The following is a 15483-nucleotide window of genomic DNA, read 5'->3' as shown; positions in this document are numbered from 1 at the left end:
CAATTCCAATCCCGAAAATAAATTTCTACGAACTTCTTTTTCGGTTTTTATATTTTCAAGACATCAAACCGGCCCTTTTAAGAATTATTCAAAAAATTTAAAGCCTTAAACATTGGAGGCAGCGGAACATTGCGAGGGTTTCCGCGCGAAGCAGAAGCTCAGTGGGAGACGAAGGGGGGGCTCCAACTCTCTCTCTCTGTCTCTCTCCCTCACTCACAGATGGGCTCCTTGAAGAGGAAAACGCTTACGAGCTCGGGCGGGGAGGAAGAGGGCGGGTCTCCACCGCCTCAGAAGAGCTGGAGGAAGGGCGACGCCGGCGGTGCTGCCTCCGACTCAGTGGCCTGCCTTCACGACGTTTCCTACCCGGACGACGGCCCGAAGCCCTCCAAGACATCGGCGATGGCTCATGGAGGACGGTCCGAGCCAGCCAAGGTGTTCCCTTTCGAGCTCGACCCTTTCCAGAGAGAGGCCATCGATTGCCTCGAAAAAGGCGAATCCGTCATGGTTAGACCCTCACAGCCACCTCCCCCCCTCTCTCTCTCTCGTTCTGTCTCTCTCTGAGTTGTGGGTAGTTCATCCATCCTTTTTCTATAACTAGGTCTGTGTCAACTGGACTGGCACGAGTTTTTTTTTCCCTTATTTCGAAAATCGCTTGTGGAGGGGTGCTTCAATGGACGTATTCTCCTTTTATTTTTTGAAAATTTCAGCGTCTGTCTGATCTCTGTATTCCTATTTCTCAAAATTCGAGAATTTGGCTGAAGTCATTCTGTAGCATCGTCATTGTTATTCTTGGCACCGAATTTGATACTATTACTTGTCCTTTTCCACGCGAGCTATGAATTCTCAGCTTTACGGTTCTTTAGCTCTTCGAGTCCGATGGTTATTTTATCTTTTTAAATATTGATGCACCTTTTCAGACAAGAAAAGTTCAGCATTATGTTTTTGAATGATGTTAGTCTGATTTGTTGCAAGTTTCTACAGCTTGCTGCTTCTCAGATCCTTTTCAAGTTTGTGTGGTTCGGAATAGTTATTCCAAAGCTTTTTCTTGCAGTTTCTTCCTTCTATCTAGATCTTGAGGTACGGCGAAGCCGCACTGCCATGAAGAAGCTTGTTTATTTGCCCCTAAATTCCAATCTCAGTAAATTTTGTCTAGTGTTTTACATTTCTATGAATGGTATGATTTGAACCAGCGCGAATTGCTCTAATACGAAAAAATAAGGACAACCAAGACTTGGCTGTGGCAGCTCGACTGACATTTTGTCTCTGTCTCTACTGCATTATATGGATCATGTAAATCTTCATGGTGGCAACGTTTACAAGTCGGTGCTTTGTGGATTCCTGTTAGGTATCAGCACATACTTCGGCAGGAAAAACTGTTGTCGCTTCATATGCGATTGCAATGTCATTACGTGATAATCAGCGGGTTATCTACACGTCTCCTATCAAAGCACTCAGCAATCAGAAATATAGAGATTTCAAAGAGGAATTCTCAGATGTTGGTTTGATGACTGGTGATATAACCATAGAACCGAATGCGTCTTGCCTGGTAAGGACTCTCTCTCTCTCTCTCTCTCTCTCTCTTTATTTTCCTTGTGTATATGTGCGTGAGTGTGATTTTCGGACCCACAAAGGTTGTTGTATTTTCAGTATTTGATCTGTTGATCACCGACATCTTTAAGTGAACTCTGCTTTAACCCTATATATCACATCTCTGGCGTCAATTTGGACAAGACTGGAAAAGAAAAATCAAACTAAATTTCTTGTGCAAATGGTTGTAGCAAGAACTTACACATGCACATACATACACACAATGCAAAATAATTATGGTTGTGATGACATGCTGTGTTGGAATAGTTGTTGACAACTACCCAATCCAATCATAGTCAGTAACCATCGCTATTTTGCTATTTGATATTGCTTAATCAATAAAGGCAATGTTGTAAAGTTTGTAACGTAACACTTACCTGTTGGGCTGGGAGTTAGATATGTGATGTTATTTAACATAAAAAATCATAAATTTATTTGCTTTAATGTTAAAAAATAGAAAAATCAGAAAAGGATGAGGATAATTATAAAAAAACAAGAATATATGTCTAAAAATAATGTCATGCGTAAATATAGAAATGAACATAGTTAAGCTTAACGTGCATAAGTTACATGAATTCATAACGTAATCGAGAGATAAGCATAAAACCTTATACATCAAGAAAGAAACCTATGTCACGTAGGTATGGGTGCCGGTGCGGGTACGGGTATGGACCATTTTAAAAAAACTTGGGTGCGAGGATACGGCCGTATATATATATATATATATATATATATATATATATATATATATATATATATATATATATATATATATATATATATAAACAAGAAAAAATACTTAGAAAATATATATCAAAATAAAAAATATATATCAACATAAGCAAATAAACAACATAGAAAATATATATCAACGAATCTTGTAGCAGTGTTTTTAAGAAACCTATGAAAAACTTTAAACATATGGACAACCGAGCAGCCCCCTAAACAGTCAAATATAAACATTAGTCGAATTTTCATGCAGAAAAACAAAAATACTACTAAGAACAACAATAAAAAGAAAAAAGTAGTTCATGCATGTAGGTCGCCATAGGTCGCTGGACGTCGCCCACAAGTTTGTCGAGGCTCATGTTTTTAAAAGGAAATAAGAAAACAAAAACAAAAACCCTAAGTTTTGGACGAAAATAACTTGGTTAACATTGACCGAGTATGTTTTTGGATAGATATGGACTTAGGTATGTTGACGGTACCCGGTACCTGTTGACTCATACCTGACTCGCACCCAACACGGTACCCATACCCGTACCTGTGTCGCACCCGACTGGTACGGGTACTCCACGAAAATTAAGGTACCCATGTTACATAGAAAGAAACTTGTTCAATACAATGACATACGGAAATACAGTTATTCATCATATTCATTTTTGTGTTTTTCTTCATCTCCATCTCCATTTCCATCCATCTCTTCAAATTCAAGAACATCATCAACGTATATGGGCTCCTCATCATCAGCTTCCTTTACCCCTTAACCAAAATCTTTGTCCAAGAATCTGGTGGCAAATGCTCTAAGCAATGAATCTAGTACATGAAAATGCTCTAAGCTAATAAGATGATTAGCTCTTTATGTTATGTTGTTGAAGTTTATTCGAACTGCCTAAATAAGTGAAAGTTTGTTAAGTGTTAACATATACTCTAGAACAAGGTTCAATCTTGTGTCGTGCCATACATAAACTGGGACGTTCAACCTCTTGGTTCTAGTTTGTTTCTCTTCTTAGTATGTTTTTGCTTGAATAAATTCCAATTTATTTTATATACACTTACAGTGCACATTGATTGGAGGACTTTATTGCGAAACTTTAAGGTTGGAAACTTCTAATCTTATTCCACCATATATCTAAATAGTACGTGAAAACAACAAATGAGATTATGAAATTACAATTATGAGAAGTTTTAATTTTATGTGCAATACCTAAATACACTGTTGTCATTATTCTAAATGAGTTTTTTTATTCCTACGTCACCTGGACAATTATCATATATGTCTACCTCATGATGCATTCAATTTTCTAAGTCAGGCTTCATATTTATGTTCCAATGCATTGGACAAAGCCTTCTTCACTTCTCAGTTTATTGTAAATGTAGTTATATTTCAGTGTAGGGATTTACATAATATTTTTGCTGTGTGAAGAACAAGATGAAGTTGCTTAGTCTACCTCTCATCGGTAACCCTACATGTGACACATACAAATTTGTTGAACTGCTCTCTTATAGCATATTTTGCTTCGTCAATAGCTTTAGAAAGGTACCTGTAGCAGATCTATCTTCACCGTCAACCAATGTTAAAACTTTAATCAAGGCATACCGGTTTCAATGTTTTGCAACATGATTCTCAGAATGGACTCTTGAATACAATATCTACAACTTGTCTTGACTTATGAGTGAGTATATGCATCTTATTCAGCATATGAGAAGATTTGCTACAAACTGTTTCTCTGTTTTACTATATTCTGCACTGTCAAAACTCAGAACATTGGTAGTAAATCTAGTTTATGCAGGCTGAATCAACTCATCTCCATTTTCATCGAACTCAACAGATAACCAGGATTATAAATGTATTTTATGATCTTCAGCATTCTCAACAGTTTATTTCATCTTATTCATGTTGTCAATGAATAAGATTAATTCAATGAATGGTACATGGAGTTCAAAAGCGTGGCATTACGCTGAAGCCAACTTTCTATTGCAGCTCTATAACCTCTAGGAAGGTCTTTGTTGCCCAAAAGGAAAAAAATGAGACTTGGGTTCCTATTTTTCCTGCCACATCTGTATTGTATGATACCAGTATTCATATAATTATGGTGTGATACACAACAATGAATAAAAGTAGCATTATTAGTGCACTGAAATGAATCATGGAGCACCATGGTTCACATCTGATAACTATAAGAAGAAAACTACCAAATAATAGCAGATAATATAGGGAAGCACCATGGTTCATATCTGATAACCATGACAAGCAAATTGCCAAATAACAGTAGTTAATGACAGGCAAGTCAAATTATGAAGACATCTATTTACTAGTTTTTTGATAACTAGATTAGAAATTCTGATTATGAGCTAATAGTTTTCACCAAAATGACTGAAAAGGGGCAATCCAATATGTGCAATCTTTTGCAGTCTCTCTCTCTCTCTCTCGTTAAATAACTGTTTGAACAATAATATATCTTCAGGTGATGACAACAGAGATTTGGCGCAGTATGCAATACAAGGGATCTGAAGTTACACGGGAAGTAGCTTGGGTTATATTTGATGAGGTGCACTACATGCGTGATCGTGAAAGGGGTGTTGTCTGGGAAGAAAGTATTGTCATGGCCCCAAAGAACTCAAGATTTGTATTTCTTTCTGCAACAGTGCCTAATGCTAAAGAGTTTGCTGATTGGGTTGCAAAGGTTTTTCCTCCTGTATCATGATTCTTTTTTTTTTTTCCTTTTTCCTGTTAAGATTGGAAAACTGTTGTCTTTTTTGTCTTGTTGTTAAACAATCTCATTCAGCCCTCTGGCATTTCAATTGGCACTTGCTCTATCTTAGTTGCATAAGTTCTGTTGAACTTATGCATAATAAATAGTTGATGGATGATGTTAACAATGCTGTAAATAGCATGCTAGTGCTGTTGCATGATTACCTAATGGGATCATGAAAAATCTTTTAAATTTGAATGTGATGGGTGTCAAGTTGAAGACCCTAGATCAACTCCCATGCCTGCTATCATGTTGCATGAGCTTCCCCATAGTGTTGTCCTTGTAAGGCTTGGTGGTCAATGCTCACCAATCATTTCCTTTTTTGAAGGGTTCCTTGTCTTTTAGAAAAAGATCTCTTAAATCTACATAAAAATGATCTTCGAAATGATGCCTATCTTTCCGGGGGTGGAAATAATACTAGCATCATCAGAACCCCTCTCTTCCTTGTTGGGTTTCCGTGGTTAGCCATGGATTTGATGGATGTGAAGTTACTATTTGAACTGGATCAGCATATCAGAGTAGACCCGTTAAGCTTAGTAGTTAGAAACGGAAAAATGCCTGGATGTTCTGAAAATTTATGTTAAGCAATTATGACACATTTTTGGCAGGTAATTCCCTGGGTTTTGTTTGTATATAACTTTTTATGTGGAGTGGATTGGAGAACATAGTTCATGGATTTTATTTTGCAGGTCCACAGGCAACCGTGTCACATTGTGTACACTGATTTTCGTCCAACACCACTTCAGCATTATATTTTTCCTTCAGGAGCTGATGGATTGTACCTTGTTGTGGATGAAAATGGAAAGTTCAGGGAGGAGAGCTTTCAGAAAGCTATAAATGCTCTTGTCCCAGCTGGTGAAGGAGATAGAAGAAAAGAAAATGGGAAGTGGCAGAAGGGGATTAGTCTTGGCAAAATAGGTGAACAAAGTGACATTTTCAAGATGGTGAAGATGATAATGCAGCGTCAATACGATCCTGTGATTGTTTTCAGTTTTAGCAAAAGAGATTGTGAATTTCTTGCAATGCAGGTAACGGTAGTTCACATCCAACGTCATATGGTCAAGCTAGATTATAGTTTTTTAATTAGTTAAATTGCTTCAGACAGCAAGCACATTGAAACAATTGTTATTGTGAATATTTTCTTATTTTATTTTTTCTTTGTTTTGCATGTATATTATGTTTTTGTGAAATTTATGTTATGTTCATATGTTCTTCCATAATTTCTTCAGGAATCCATGGAACTATTCTCTTGGCTTAATCACATGATTTTCTTTTATTCATTTCAACAACCAGGCCTTTAGCTGTGGCAGTTGCTAAATTTTCTTTTGGTTCTTCACTTTTTTCAGATGGCTAGAATGGATCTATGTGATGATGAGGAGAAACTGGTTACAGAAAATATCTTTTGGAGTGCTATGGATATTCTATCTGATGATGACAAGAAGCTTCCTCAGGTTTTTTTCTCTCTCTCTCTCTCTCTCTCTCTTTTGTGGTGGGAAGGGTTGATTGTTCTGTCCAGAAGCTTTTGACATACCTGATGGATGTTTAGTGAATGTACCTTATAGTTAGCTCTGTTCTTTGGTTTCTTAACAAGGTAAAAATTGCCAACTTTGAACATGAAAAATTCCGTCAGAAAAGCTGTCTGAGAAGTTTTCCCCCCTTTTACTTTTTCCTTTCCTTTCTTTCTTTCTTGCTTCTTCTTCTTTAATTTCCTCTTTCTTTCTTCTTTGTACAGTTTTTGGGACTTGTACAGTCCTAGTATACAGGGAATTAGGTGTTACATTTGGCTGTAGGTCCAGTTTTTGGATGATTCCCAGGGTTTTTTTTTTTTTCAAGTTATTTGAACAGTTGATACCTTCAAGTCTTATTGATGTTTGATCCTAAGTGTTTGAATGTTTCAGGTCTCAAACATGCTGCCTTTGCTGAAGCGTGGTATAGGAGTTCACCATTCTGGTCTGCTTCCCATCTTGAAAGAAGTAATTGAAATACTCTTCCAAGAGGGCCTTATCAAGGTTAGTTTTGCTATCATTGCTCGCTGTTGAGATTTGATGTTCAATGGACTATTTGTAGCATGTGTTTTTGATTTTTTGGCCATCCAGTTTATTTCAAAGGGTGATCATGGCCTATGAAACGGGGCCCTGCTTCCTGCTTCCTGCTTAAATTTTTATACTTTTTATTTTAGTGCTTGTTTGCAACAGAGACATTCAGCATTGGCCTGAACATGCCTGCAAAAACTGTTGTTTTCACAAATGTACGGAAGTTTGATGGAGACAAATTTAGATGGATAACAAGTGGAGAATACATACAAATGAGTGGACGTGCAGGACGGCGTGGGATTGATGAGCGAGGTATTTGCATTCTAATGTTAGATGAGAAATTAGAGCCTTCCACTGCTAAAATGATGGTCAAGGGTAGTGCTGATTGTTTAAACAGGTACAGTTATTTGCTTATATTTTTCATCAGAGTGGCGTGACCAGCAGTAGTTGCCATGTTCATTCTGGATTTTGTTCTAATAGTTTTTCATATTTTTATCCTCCATGGCTTTCTTAACATGGTATGCTAACCTACTTTTGCTGATATATTGTTCTTTTTCCTTTTCTCCATTTAGTGCCTTCCACTTGAGCTACAACATGCTGTTGAATCAAATGCGCTGTGAAGATGGGGATCCTGAGAATTTGTTGAAAAATTCATTTTATCAGTTTCAGTCGGACCGTGCCCTTCCTGATCTTGAGGTTAGTGGTTCTCTCCAGGCAAATGACAGATGGCTGCCTTTTTCTCTTGCATGGTCGGACATACCAAACTTCAACTAATTTGTCCTCTATATGCTAAAATATCATAGATTTACTTTGTTTGCCACATTTGTTTGAAAATGAAAAAGCCTCTGTTAGAATGCTTAATTGACCATTGAGTTACTAAAAGGACAGAAATGTAACTTTATGATTTGTATCTACTTAACACATTGGGAAGAACAGTTGATTAATAAAGGAAATTCTTGTTTCCTTCAACTGTTCCTTTTTTTTTTTTTTTAGTGTTTCTTAAGTTGGTTACATTTTTGTGGGAAAATATTTTCTCCAGAAGCAAGCAAAAGATCTCGAAGAAGAACGAGACTCTATTGTCATTGATGACGAAGAGGAAGTGAAGGACTACTATTCACTGTTACAGCAGCACCGGAGCCTAAGAAACGAAATACATGACATCGTTTTGCGTCCAAAGTATTGTTTACCCTTTTTGCGTCCTGGAAGGCTACTGAGAATCTATTGTTCCAGGAATAATGAAAAAGATTCATGTTTGTCTATTGATGGCAATACCACGTGGGGTGTCTTAGTCAGCTTTGAGAGAGTTAAAAGCTCCTTTGAAGGTGCGCATTTTAAATAGTTTTTTGGCTACACAACTGGATATCTTAGTTATTTGGACTTGAAGAACATGTTGAATCTGCACAGGCTTGTCTACTACTTCTCCTTTGACATCTTGTAGGCTGAATCTAATCTGATTCCTTGCTAGCTCTATGTTTGCTCCAAATCATTGTAATATTAAGGTAGTCATCTGTTTCCCCTGCATGGTCTACTCTTCTGAAAAATGCAAGGTTGTTTTATGACTGTGCTTTGTCTTGGGAATAAATGTTATGGTTTACATCTGCAGCAAATAAGTGTTTGTTCACATCCTTCATTTTAACATTCTTTACATTTTTTCTAGAATAAACCTCGGATGTTATCTTCACATTCCAACATAATGAATCTATAAAAGGTTTTTTTTGTTAAATGTGTAAATAAATTTTATAAAATTTTAAAAATCAACAGTTTGATTTCTATTTTTTGAAAATTCATTTTATTATGTCAATCAGCATGGTTTTCATGTCAATTTATATGTTTCTTGGTCATGAAATCACATCTGCAAGGGTGTGATAAAATCAGTCCCAAAATGGGGTGGTGCACATAATGAAGGAGTACTTTACAACTAAGAAGACAAAAGGTTAAAAGGAAACATTTTCAAAATTTGTAAAATGCCTCTCCTCCTCCGACTACAGCCAGGCATGCTCCTTCTTCCTTCTACTCTTCCTTTTCTCATTCTTCCTCCTTCCTCCTCCTCTTTCCTCGTTCGTCTTCCTTCATTTCTTCCTTTCCCTTTTGTTGACATGGTGTAGCACCTGGACCATGTGGTATATGTATAACCCAACATGGTGCACATGCATGAGAGAGTGGGGGGAGAGAGAGACGCCAAACCCCTTAAAAACCCAGACTTGGAAGAAGTGATTATGTTCGTGAGGCAACTACCTTTTTTTTTTCTCTGCTCATGGGGCTTTATTGAGCAATCCCTCCCTTCGTTTCCCTGTCTTGTCCTTCTCGTTCTCAAACTTCTTTTCTATCTTCCCCCTGTGTTTGTCTCTGCATTGGAAACCAATGAGCTCCTTTTACCTTCTTCTAGATCTCATTTCGAAACCATACAGCCCCCTTCACCCTTCTCATTCATCTCTTCCTGTCACGAACCTTCAGTATCCATCTCTGTCATAATCCGAAGAGATGGTCAATTTTTCTTGTCTTTGCCACACCCGTCGCCCACCTTTGTCATTGAAAGTGAAAACCACTAAGCTCCCTTCAATCTGCCAATTAGCTCAGTCTTAACCTTCAATCTGCTGGTGAGATACTCTATTCTTGTCTTCTTCATGACGGGAAGGGTGAGAGGGATGTTAAGAACGATTTCCTCTCACACTCTCGAGATGAAGAAGAAGAAAATAAAGCAAACACACTTATGTGGTTTGGAAAGACAAAGGTCTTCCTACATCCACAGCCATGCTGAGCCTCCATTGTATTGAACAAGAACAGCTACGACTACAAGGGATGCTGGGTCTTTAGTAAAATAGGAGGCAAAAAATTGCAATAATGCTCCTAACCTACAAATATGTTCTCTTTGGGGTCTCCCTCCCTCCCACCCCACCCCTCTTCTCTTTGTAACCCCTGCCCAACTTTCCCTGAAGTTGGATTTGTAAAAAACAGGGGAGGCCAATTAAATTGAGGTCAGGCTCTATCTTTCTCCTGTATGCTCTCCCCATTGAGTGTGATTTAGTTAGGAGAGAGGGAAAAAGGAGGAGATCGATAAACATAGTATTCAAGGTTGTTGCTAGCATCTCACTTTGTTATAGGGTCCTTAGACTATGTCAACTGAAGTTCAACTGTTGAACTGAGAGATGTATGGAAGAGAAGGTAGTCATTTTCTTTGTGTTTTTTCTAGAAGTACCTAACCTGTTGACCTTGGCCCTAAGGTTAGCAGAGTCCTAGCCATACATCTCGGCTTAACAATTGATGCTTTTAAAAGAGAGAGAGGTACTGAGAGAAGGAAAAAGAAAAAAGAAAACTTCATAGATGCCCTTAGACCCAAAATCTACCTAATGAGCCAACTGGTCATGAACCACAGCTGGCCGACTAGTTAAACTTGGACTAGTCAGTCAACTAGTTGTTAGGTTGACAACAATGGGAAAAAGGTGTTCTATAGTTCCACAGCATTCCTGCTCTTTCTTAGACGATCAATTGTCTTTTGTATATATGCATGTGACATGTTAAATTCTTTCCTTTACCCTTCAGGTCTATTTGCACATTATCAGGTCAAAGTTGTTTTCCAATGATAAAACGAGTCTTTTGGTTGGAGTTCATACTTTAAATCTTTAATGTTGCTGTGCATGCACTGGGTATTTGCACGGAAATCTCCATGTTGCTTTTCTTTTCCTGTGCATCACTCCTTGTATCTGTCACAAAGTCCAACAATAAGTGGTTCAACTTTGTTTCACTAATGAATCTCTGCTACTTTGTGTGTGATGAGTATATGCGAATACATATTCCGTGCACTGCTAATGATAGGATTTTACCCCATTAAATTCTTTCGAATTCGAGAAGGTTTTTGTTGGTTGCTTAATCTACTTTTTGAAACTTGCACTTTCGTTTACTATATGTAGTGCCTTGTGAAATTGGTAGATTAGCTGTTTTCTGTGTTAAATTAGTATCAATTGATGTCATTAGTGTGTATGTTAGTGAACTTCTTGGTTTTCAGATAGTGCAAGTGGGAAGCCAGAAGATGCAAATTATGCCATTGATATTTTGACTAGATGTGCTGCAAACAAAGATGTACCTGGCAAAAAATCTCTCAAGATTGTCCCTGTCTCAGAGCCTGGAGAACCTCTTGTTGTTTCAATACCTTTGGAGCAGGTAAAGTTTACTACTGTTAACATGTGATGCGGTGTGGTTTAGAGATAGATTGGGTCCCATGTTCGGTTCCTGTTAGGCTTTGGATTTGGTTTTATTTAGCCATTGATGTTATTTTGGGTTTGGACCCATTTGTTTAGTGGACCCGAGATTCATTTCGGATCTAGGGTTTAGGCCTCTTAAAAAGGCCTCTTTTCTTTTGTTTGGGGCTAATTGATGATGATGAAAACCCTTATTTCCCTTTATTGTTGAAGTCTCTTTCTTTTTCCAGGCTTCGATCTTCGTTCTTTTATTTCTGATGCTTTTTCTTGTGGTGATTAGAGTGAGGAACTTTAATCACTGCATCATCATGGAATACTTTTTCTAGGGCTCATGGGTTTAGATTTTGTGGCAGAATTAATGTATTTACAGATTAAGAGAACATGTCAGAAATACATTTTTTTTTAGATTATTAACTTTAAAGCCAAAGTCCAGTTGATATTCTTTTTGAAATTTTATGACTTTTTTTCTGTATATATTAGTTACCTGGAAAGGATTCTACTTGCAAAATTAAAATAAAGGCTTAATTTTTAAGTCCTTTAGGATATGATTGCATCTGAGGTATTCAAAACTGTTAATTGTTATCTAACTTTTGTGCCCCAAAAGGCCTGTTAGCCAAACGTCACCTAGATTGGAGTAGCTGGCATAGCTGATAGCTGGGCTCTAAAAGCATGTAAAAAGGGAAACACAGAGAAAAAATGAACTTGAAAAATCCCATATGTTGATACTTGAAAGCAAATTTGAGAAGTGTTGCATATTCTGATGTTTTGGGAAAGCAAAAGAAATAAAGAATTAACTTGGTTATCCTTGATCTAGGTGGGTATCTGGCAGTCTTAGGTTCTTTTGTCTTTTAAGTTGTAGGTTGTATCAGAGAATGCTTTCCTATAGCTGTTATTTCCTGCATCGTGTGATGTGTCCTGATGATCGAGAAAGTTGTGGATTCATGCAGGCGCATTCTTTGAGTAGTGTGTGCATACTCATGCCAAAAGATCTTCTCCCTCTTGAAGCACGGGAAAATACATTGAAGAAGGTTCCTGAGGTTCTCTCCAGATTCCCTGATGGGGTTCCTCTTCTGGATCCTGAAGAAGATATGGAGGTGCTTCAGATGTTCTTCATTATGTGAATTTTAAGGTTTTCCTTTCTTCTTAACATGCTCAAGTTTCTTTTATTAACTTCAGGTCCAGAGTAACTCCTACAAGAAAGCTGTCCGGAGGTTAGAGGCATTGGAAAGCCTGTTAAACAGACAAGACACTGCCAAGTCTCCGCTTCTTCAAGAAAAACTTAGAGCTCTACACAAGAAACTCGAACTTACTGCTAAGATCAAGTCAGTCAGAAAAGCAATGCGTACCTCCACGTCATTAGCCTTTAAAGATGAACTAAAGGCTAGAAAGCGGGTTCTTAGAAGACTTGGGTAATGCTAAGTTCTAGTACTGGCTTTTGGAATAGTGTTTATTGTTGCCTTATTGTTCATTCTTTGTTCATTAAATGCTGCCATAGATTGATTGTATAATCTTTGCTTCATTTTTATAATAAAATAACATTTTTTTCATTTGTTATGTGGCTGAAATACCCTTGGAATTTAACAAGAAAAAAGTTCTAATAATTTATATTCTAATATAATCTCTATACAAAAATTGACATATTCATTATTTGTTCATTAGATGCTAGCATAGATGGAATGAAGATATTTTGCTAATTTCTGGTATGAAAAGAATGTCTTTTTATTATTATGTGGCCCAAATATTGTTAAAGTTTAACAAAAAAGTGCTATACTTTACGTTGTAAAATAATCTTGTTATAAGATTAGACATATTCCTACCAGTTATGCATCTATCTTGGTAATAGGAACGTTACAGTTAAAAATGGTTTTGTTTTATTATATAATGAATTCATTTGCTGTAATTCCTGTGTATAGTTCTTGCTTAAGTTTCTCAAAGCATTTCCTTCTGGGGAAGACCCCTTCCTTTTCTTTGTTACCTCTGGTGGTAGTAAAATCATGATAGGATAGCAGATGCAAAGCTATGGAATAGGGGTGTGGGTCTTTCCTTGAAATGGAATGGCCTTACCATTTATTGATGGTTGTTGCATATTGTATCCCTGGTCTGAATCAGTATATTTGTGTTTTATTCCTTAGACAGAATAGGAGAGCAAGTCTTAGTAGCATAGCAAAATTATGTTCATCGCCATCATGTGAACATCACATTAATAGGTTATGCCTGGCGTGCTGAAGATTTGGTTCTGGAAACTGATACCATCTTTAACTATATCCAGTCAAGGAAATTGTGAATATAGGTGCTTTTGTAAGGAAAACCTCAGGCTTTATGAAAAATAATAGAAATAAAATAGAAAAGTGTATCTTCAGGCAATGAAATTTTCTGAAAGTGAAAGTTGTGCAAATCTTGCTATCTAAATAATATAGCAAGAAGAAAAACATTATTTTTATACAAAGGAAAATAGAATGCTACTGGGATCATGTCATCCGTTTAATTTAGGTAGTTCAGAATGTTTTTCTAGCAATTTTTTTTATTGTTGAAAGAAGATTTAAGGAGGTGGTTTAAATCCTTGTTTATCATCCAGAACATCTTAACAACTGCTTGCTTCTCATTTTCTTTGTGATGTGTACATGAATTGCAGGTATATTACTAGGGAAGATGTGGTGGAATTGAAGGGCAAGGTGGCCTGTGAAATCAGTAGTGCCGATGAGCTAACATTAACAGAACTGATGTTTAATGGAATATTGAAAGATGTAAGCCTGGAGCAGATGGTGGCTCTCCTCTCATGTTTCGTGTGGCAAGAAAAGCTCCAAGATGCTCCAAAACCAAGGGAAGAACTCGAAACTCTTTTTTCTCAGCTTCAGGAAACAGCTAGAAGAGTTGCAAAACTGCAGCTTGAGTGCAAGGTATACAGGTCACTAGTACCTGGTTTTGGCTTTTATCTTCTAGTGTGTGGTCTGATATGACTTCTGTTAATATTTTGTAAAGTTTGGACTAGGCTGAGGTTGCTCGACAACCCAGTGAATGTCATTACCTACTTTGCTATGACGTGGAGATGAATTTATGCCATGGTTTGGTAACCCAGTGTATGTCAGTATCTACTTTGCTATTGACCTGGAGATGAGTGCACGCCATGATTCAGATCACTTCGGTCTCTTTGAGAACATGCTGGCTTTGTGCATATTTTATTTTTTTGGTTTGTTGAATAAACTTGACTACGAAATACTTGTGAGGTATAAATGAACCAAAGCTGTCCTTGTATGTTTGTAATCGTGGAATTTGTGGAGTTAAAGGAACTCTCTGGCTTCCAGTTATTCTCTTTCTAATTCCGTCTGCTTAAACCTGGTTTGGGTTCTTTGTCATTGTTCAAATCAATTTGCTTGTTGTGGATACTAATAATATATCTGATTTCATATTCAATTCAATAGGTTCAAATCGATGTGGAAAATTTTGTTGCTTCCTTCCGGCCAGATATTATGGAGGCAGTCTACTCTTGGACAAAGGGAGCAAAATTCTTTGAGATCATGGAGACGACACAGGTCTTTGAGGGCAGCCTAATAAGGGCCATTAGAAGATTAGAAGAAGTTCTTCAGCAGCTGATAGAGGCAGCAAAGTCGATAGGGGAGACGGAGCAGGAAAAAAAGTTCGAAGAAGCAGTTTTGAAGATCAAACGAGATATAGTTTTTGCAGCATCATTGTACTTGTAATACTTAACTAGAGAGAAGATGAAAAATCTCAGTCCTATGATGATAGCCATCAACTGGCGGCAATTATGTAAAGTAGAAATTTTGATTGTTTGGTAATTATTTTTTAAATGGAATGCAATTGAGAGAAAGCTTATGCATAGAATGTGTTCGGTGAGAATTTCTCTAAGAAGCAGGTGGCCCAAGAGAATGAGCATGTGCCTGTTGGGGCATGTTCAATCCCCTACATGAAGGGGCATGTTGATCATTTTTGAAAAATCAATCTGGTTCAGTCATTGTACAAAACGAAAAATGTTCCCCTCTTCATTTTTGCTTTAAAGGAGTATTTTTCTTTTCCCCCCTAAAGTAAGGCTGCTACCTGCTCATCGTCAGATCAGCCTGTCTCAAATTTGAACCTAATTGGGTGAATGCTGAAAAGTAGACACACTTGTAATTTGGTGAAAAATTCTCGAGTCTGGATTCAGGTCCTACTAGTTTGACCGAGGAGAGCTAAACA

At 37.3% G+C, this 15483-nt stretch overlaps 1 protein-coding gene across 1 annotated transcript; it reads left to right on the top strand.

Moving 5' to 3' along the window:
• The first annotated feature begins 127 nt into the window (after positions 1–127).
• Positions 128–15132, top strand: LOC116250156 (DExH-box ATP-dependent RNA helicase DExH9). Its single transcript, XM_031623609.2, has 14 exons — positions 128–504; positions 1346–1546; positions 4776–4994; positions 5753–6091; positions 6410–6514; positions 6962–7072; positions 7243–7493; positions 7669–7792; positions 8136–8418; positions 11100–11254; positions 12240–12386; positions 12469–12701; positions 13925–14189; positions 14712–15132. The coding sequence occupies exons 1-14, from the start codon at positions 220–222 to the stop codon at positions 14988–14990; spliced, it is 2997 nt and encodes a 998-aa protein (XP_031479469.1). The 5' UTR covers positions 128–219; the 3' UTR covers positions 14991–15132.
• Positions 15133–15483: the final 351 nt, after the last annotated feature.

The sequence above is a fragment of the Nymphaea colorata genome, chromosome 3 (assembly GCF_008831285.2).
Source record: "Nymphaea colorata isolate Beijing-Zhang1983 chromosome 3, ASM883128v2, whole genome shotgun sequence".
Taxonomy (NCBI): Eukaryota; Viridiplantae; Streptophyta; class Magnoliopsida; order Nymphaeales; family Nymphaeaceae; genus Nymphaea; species Nymphaea colorata.
This window is presented reverse-complemented; position numbering and strand designations above follow the sequence as displayed.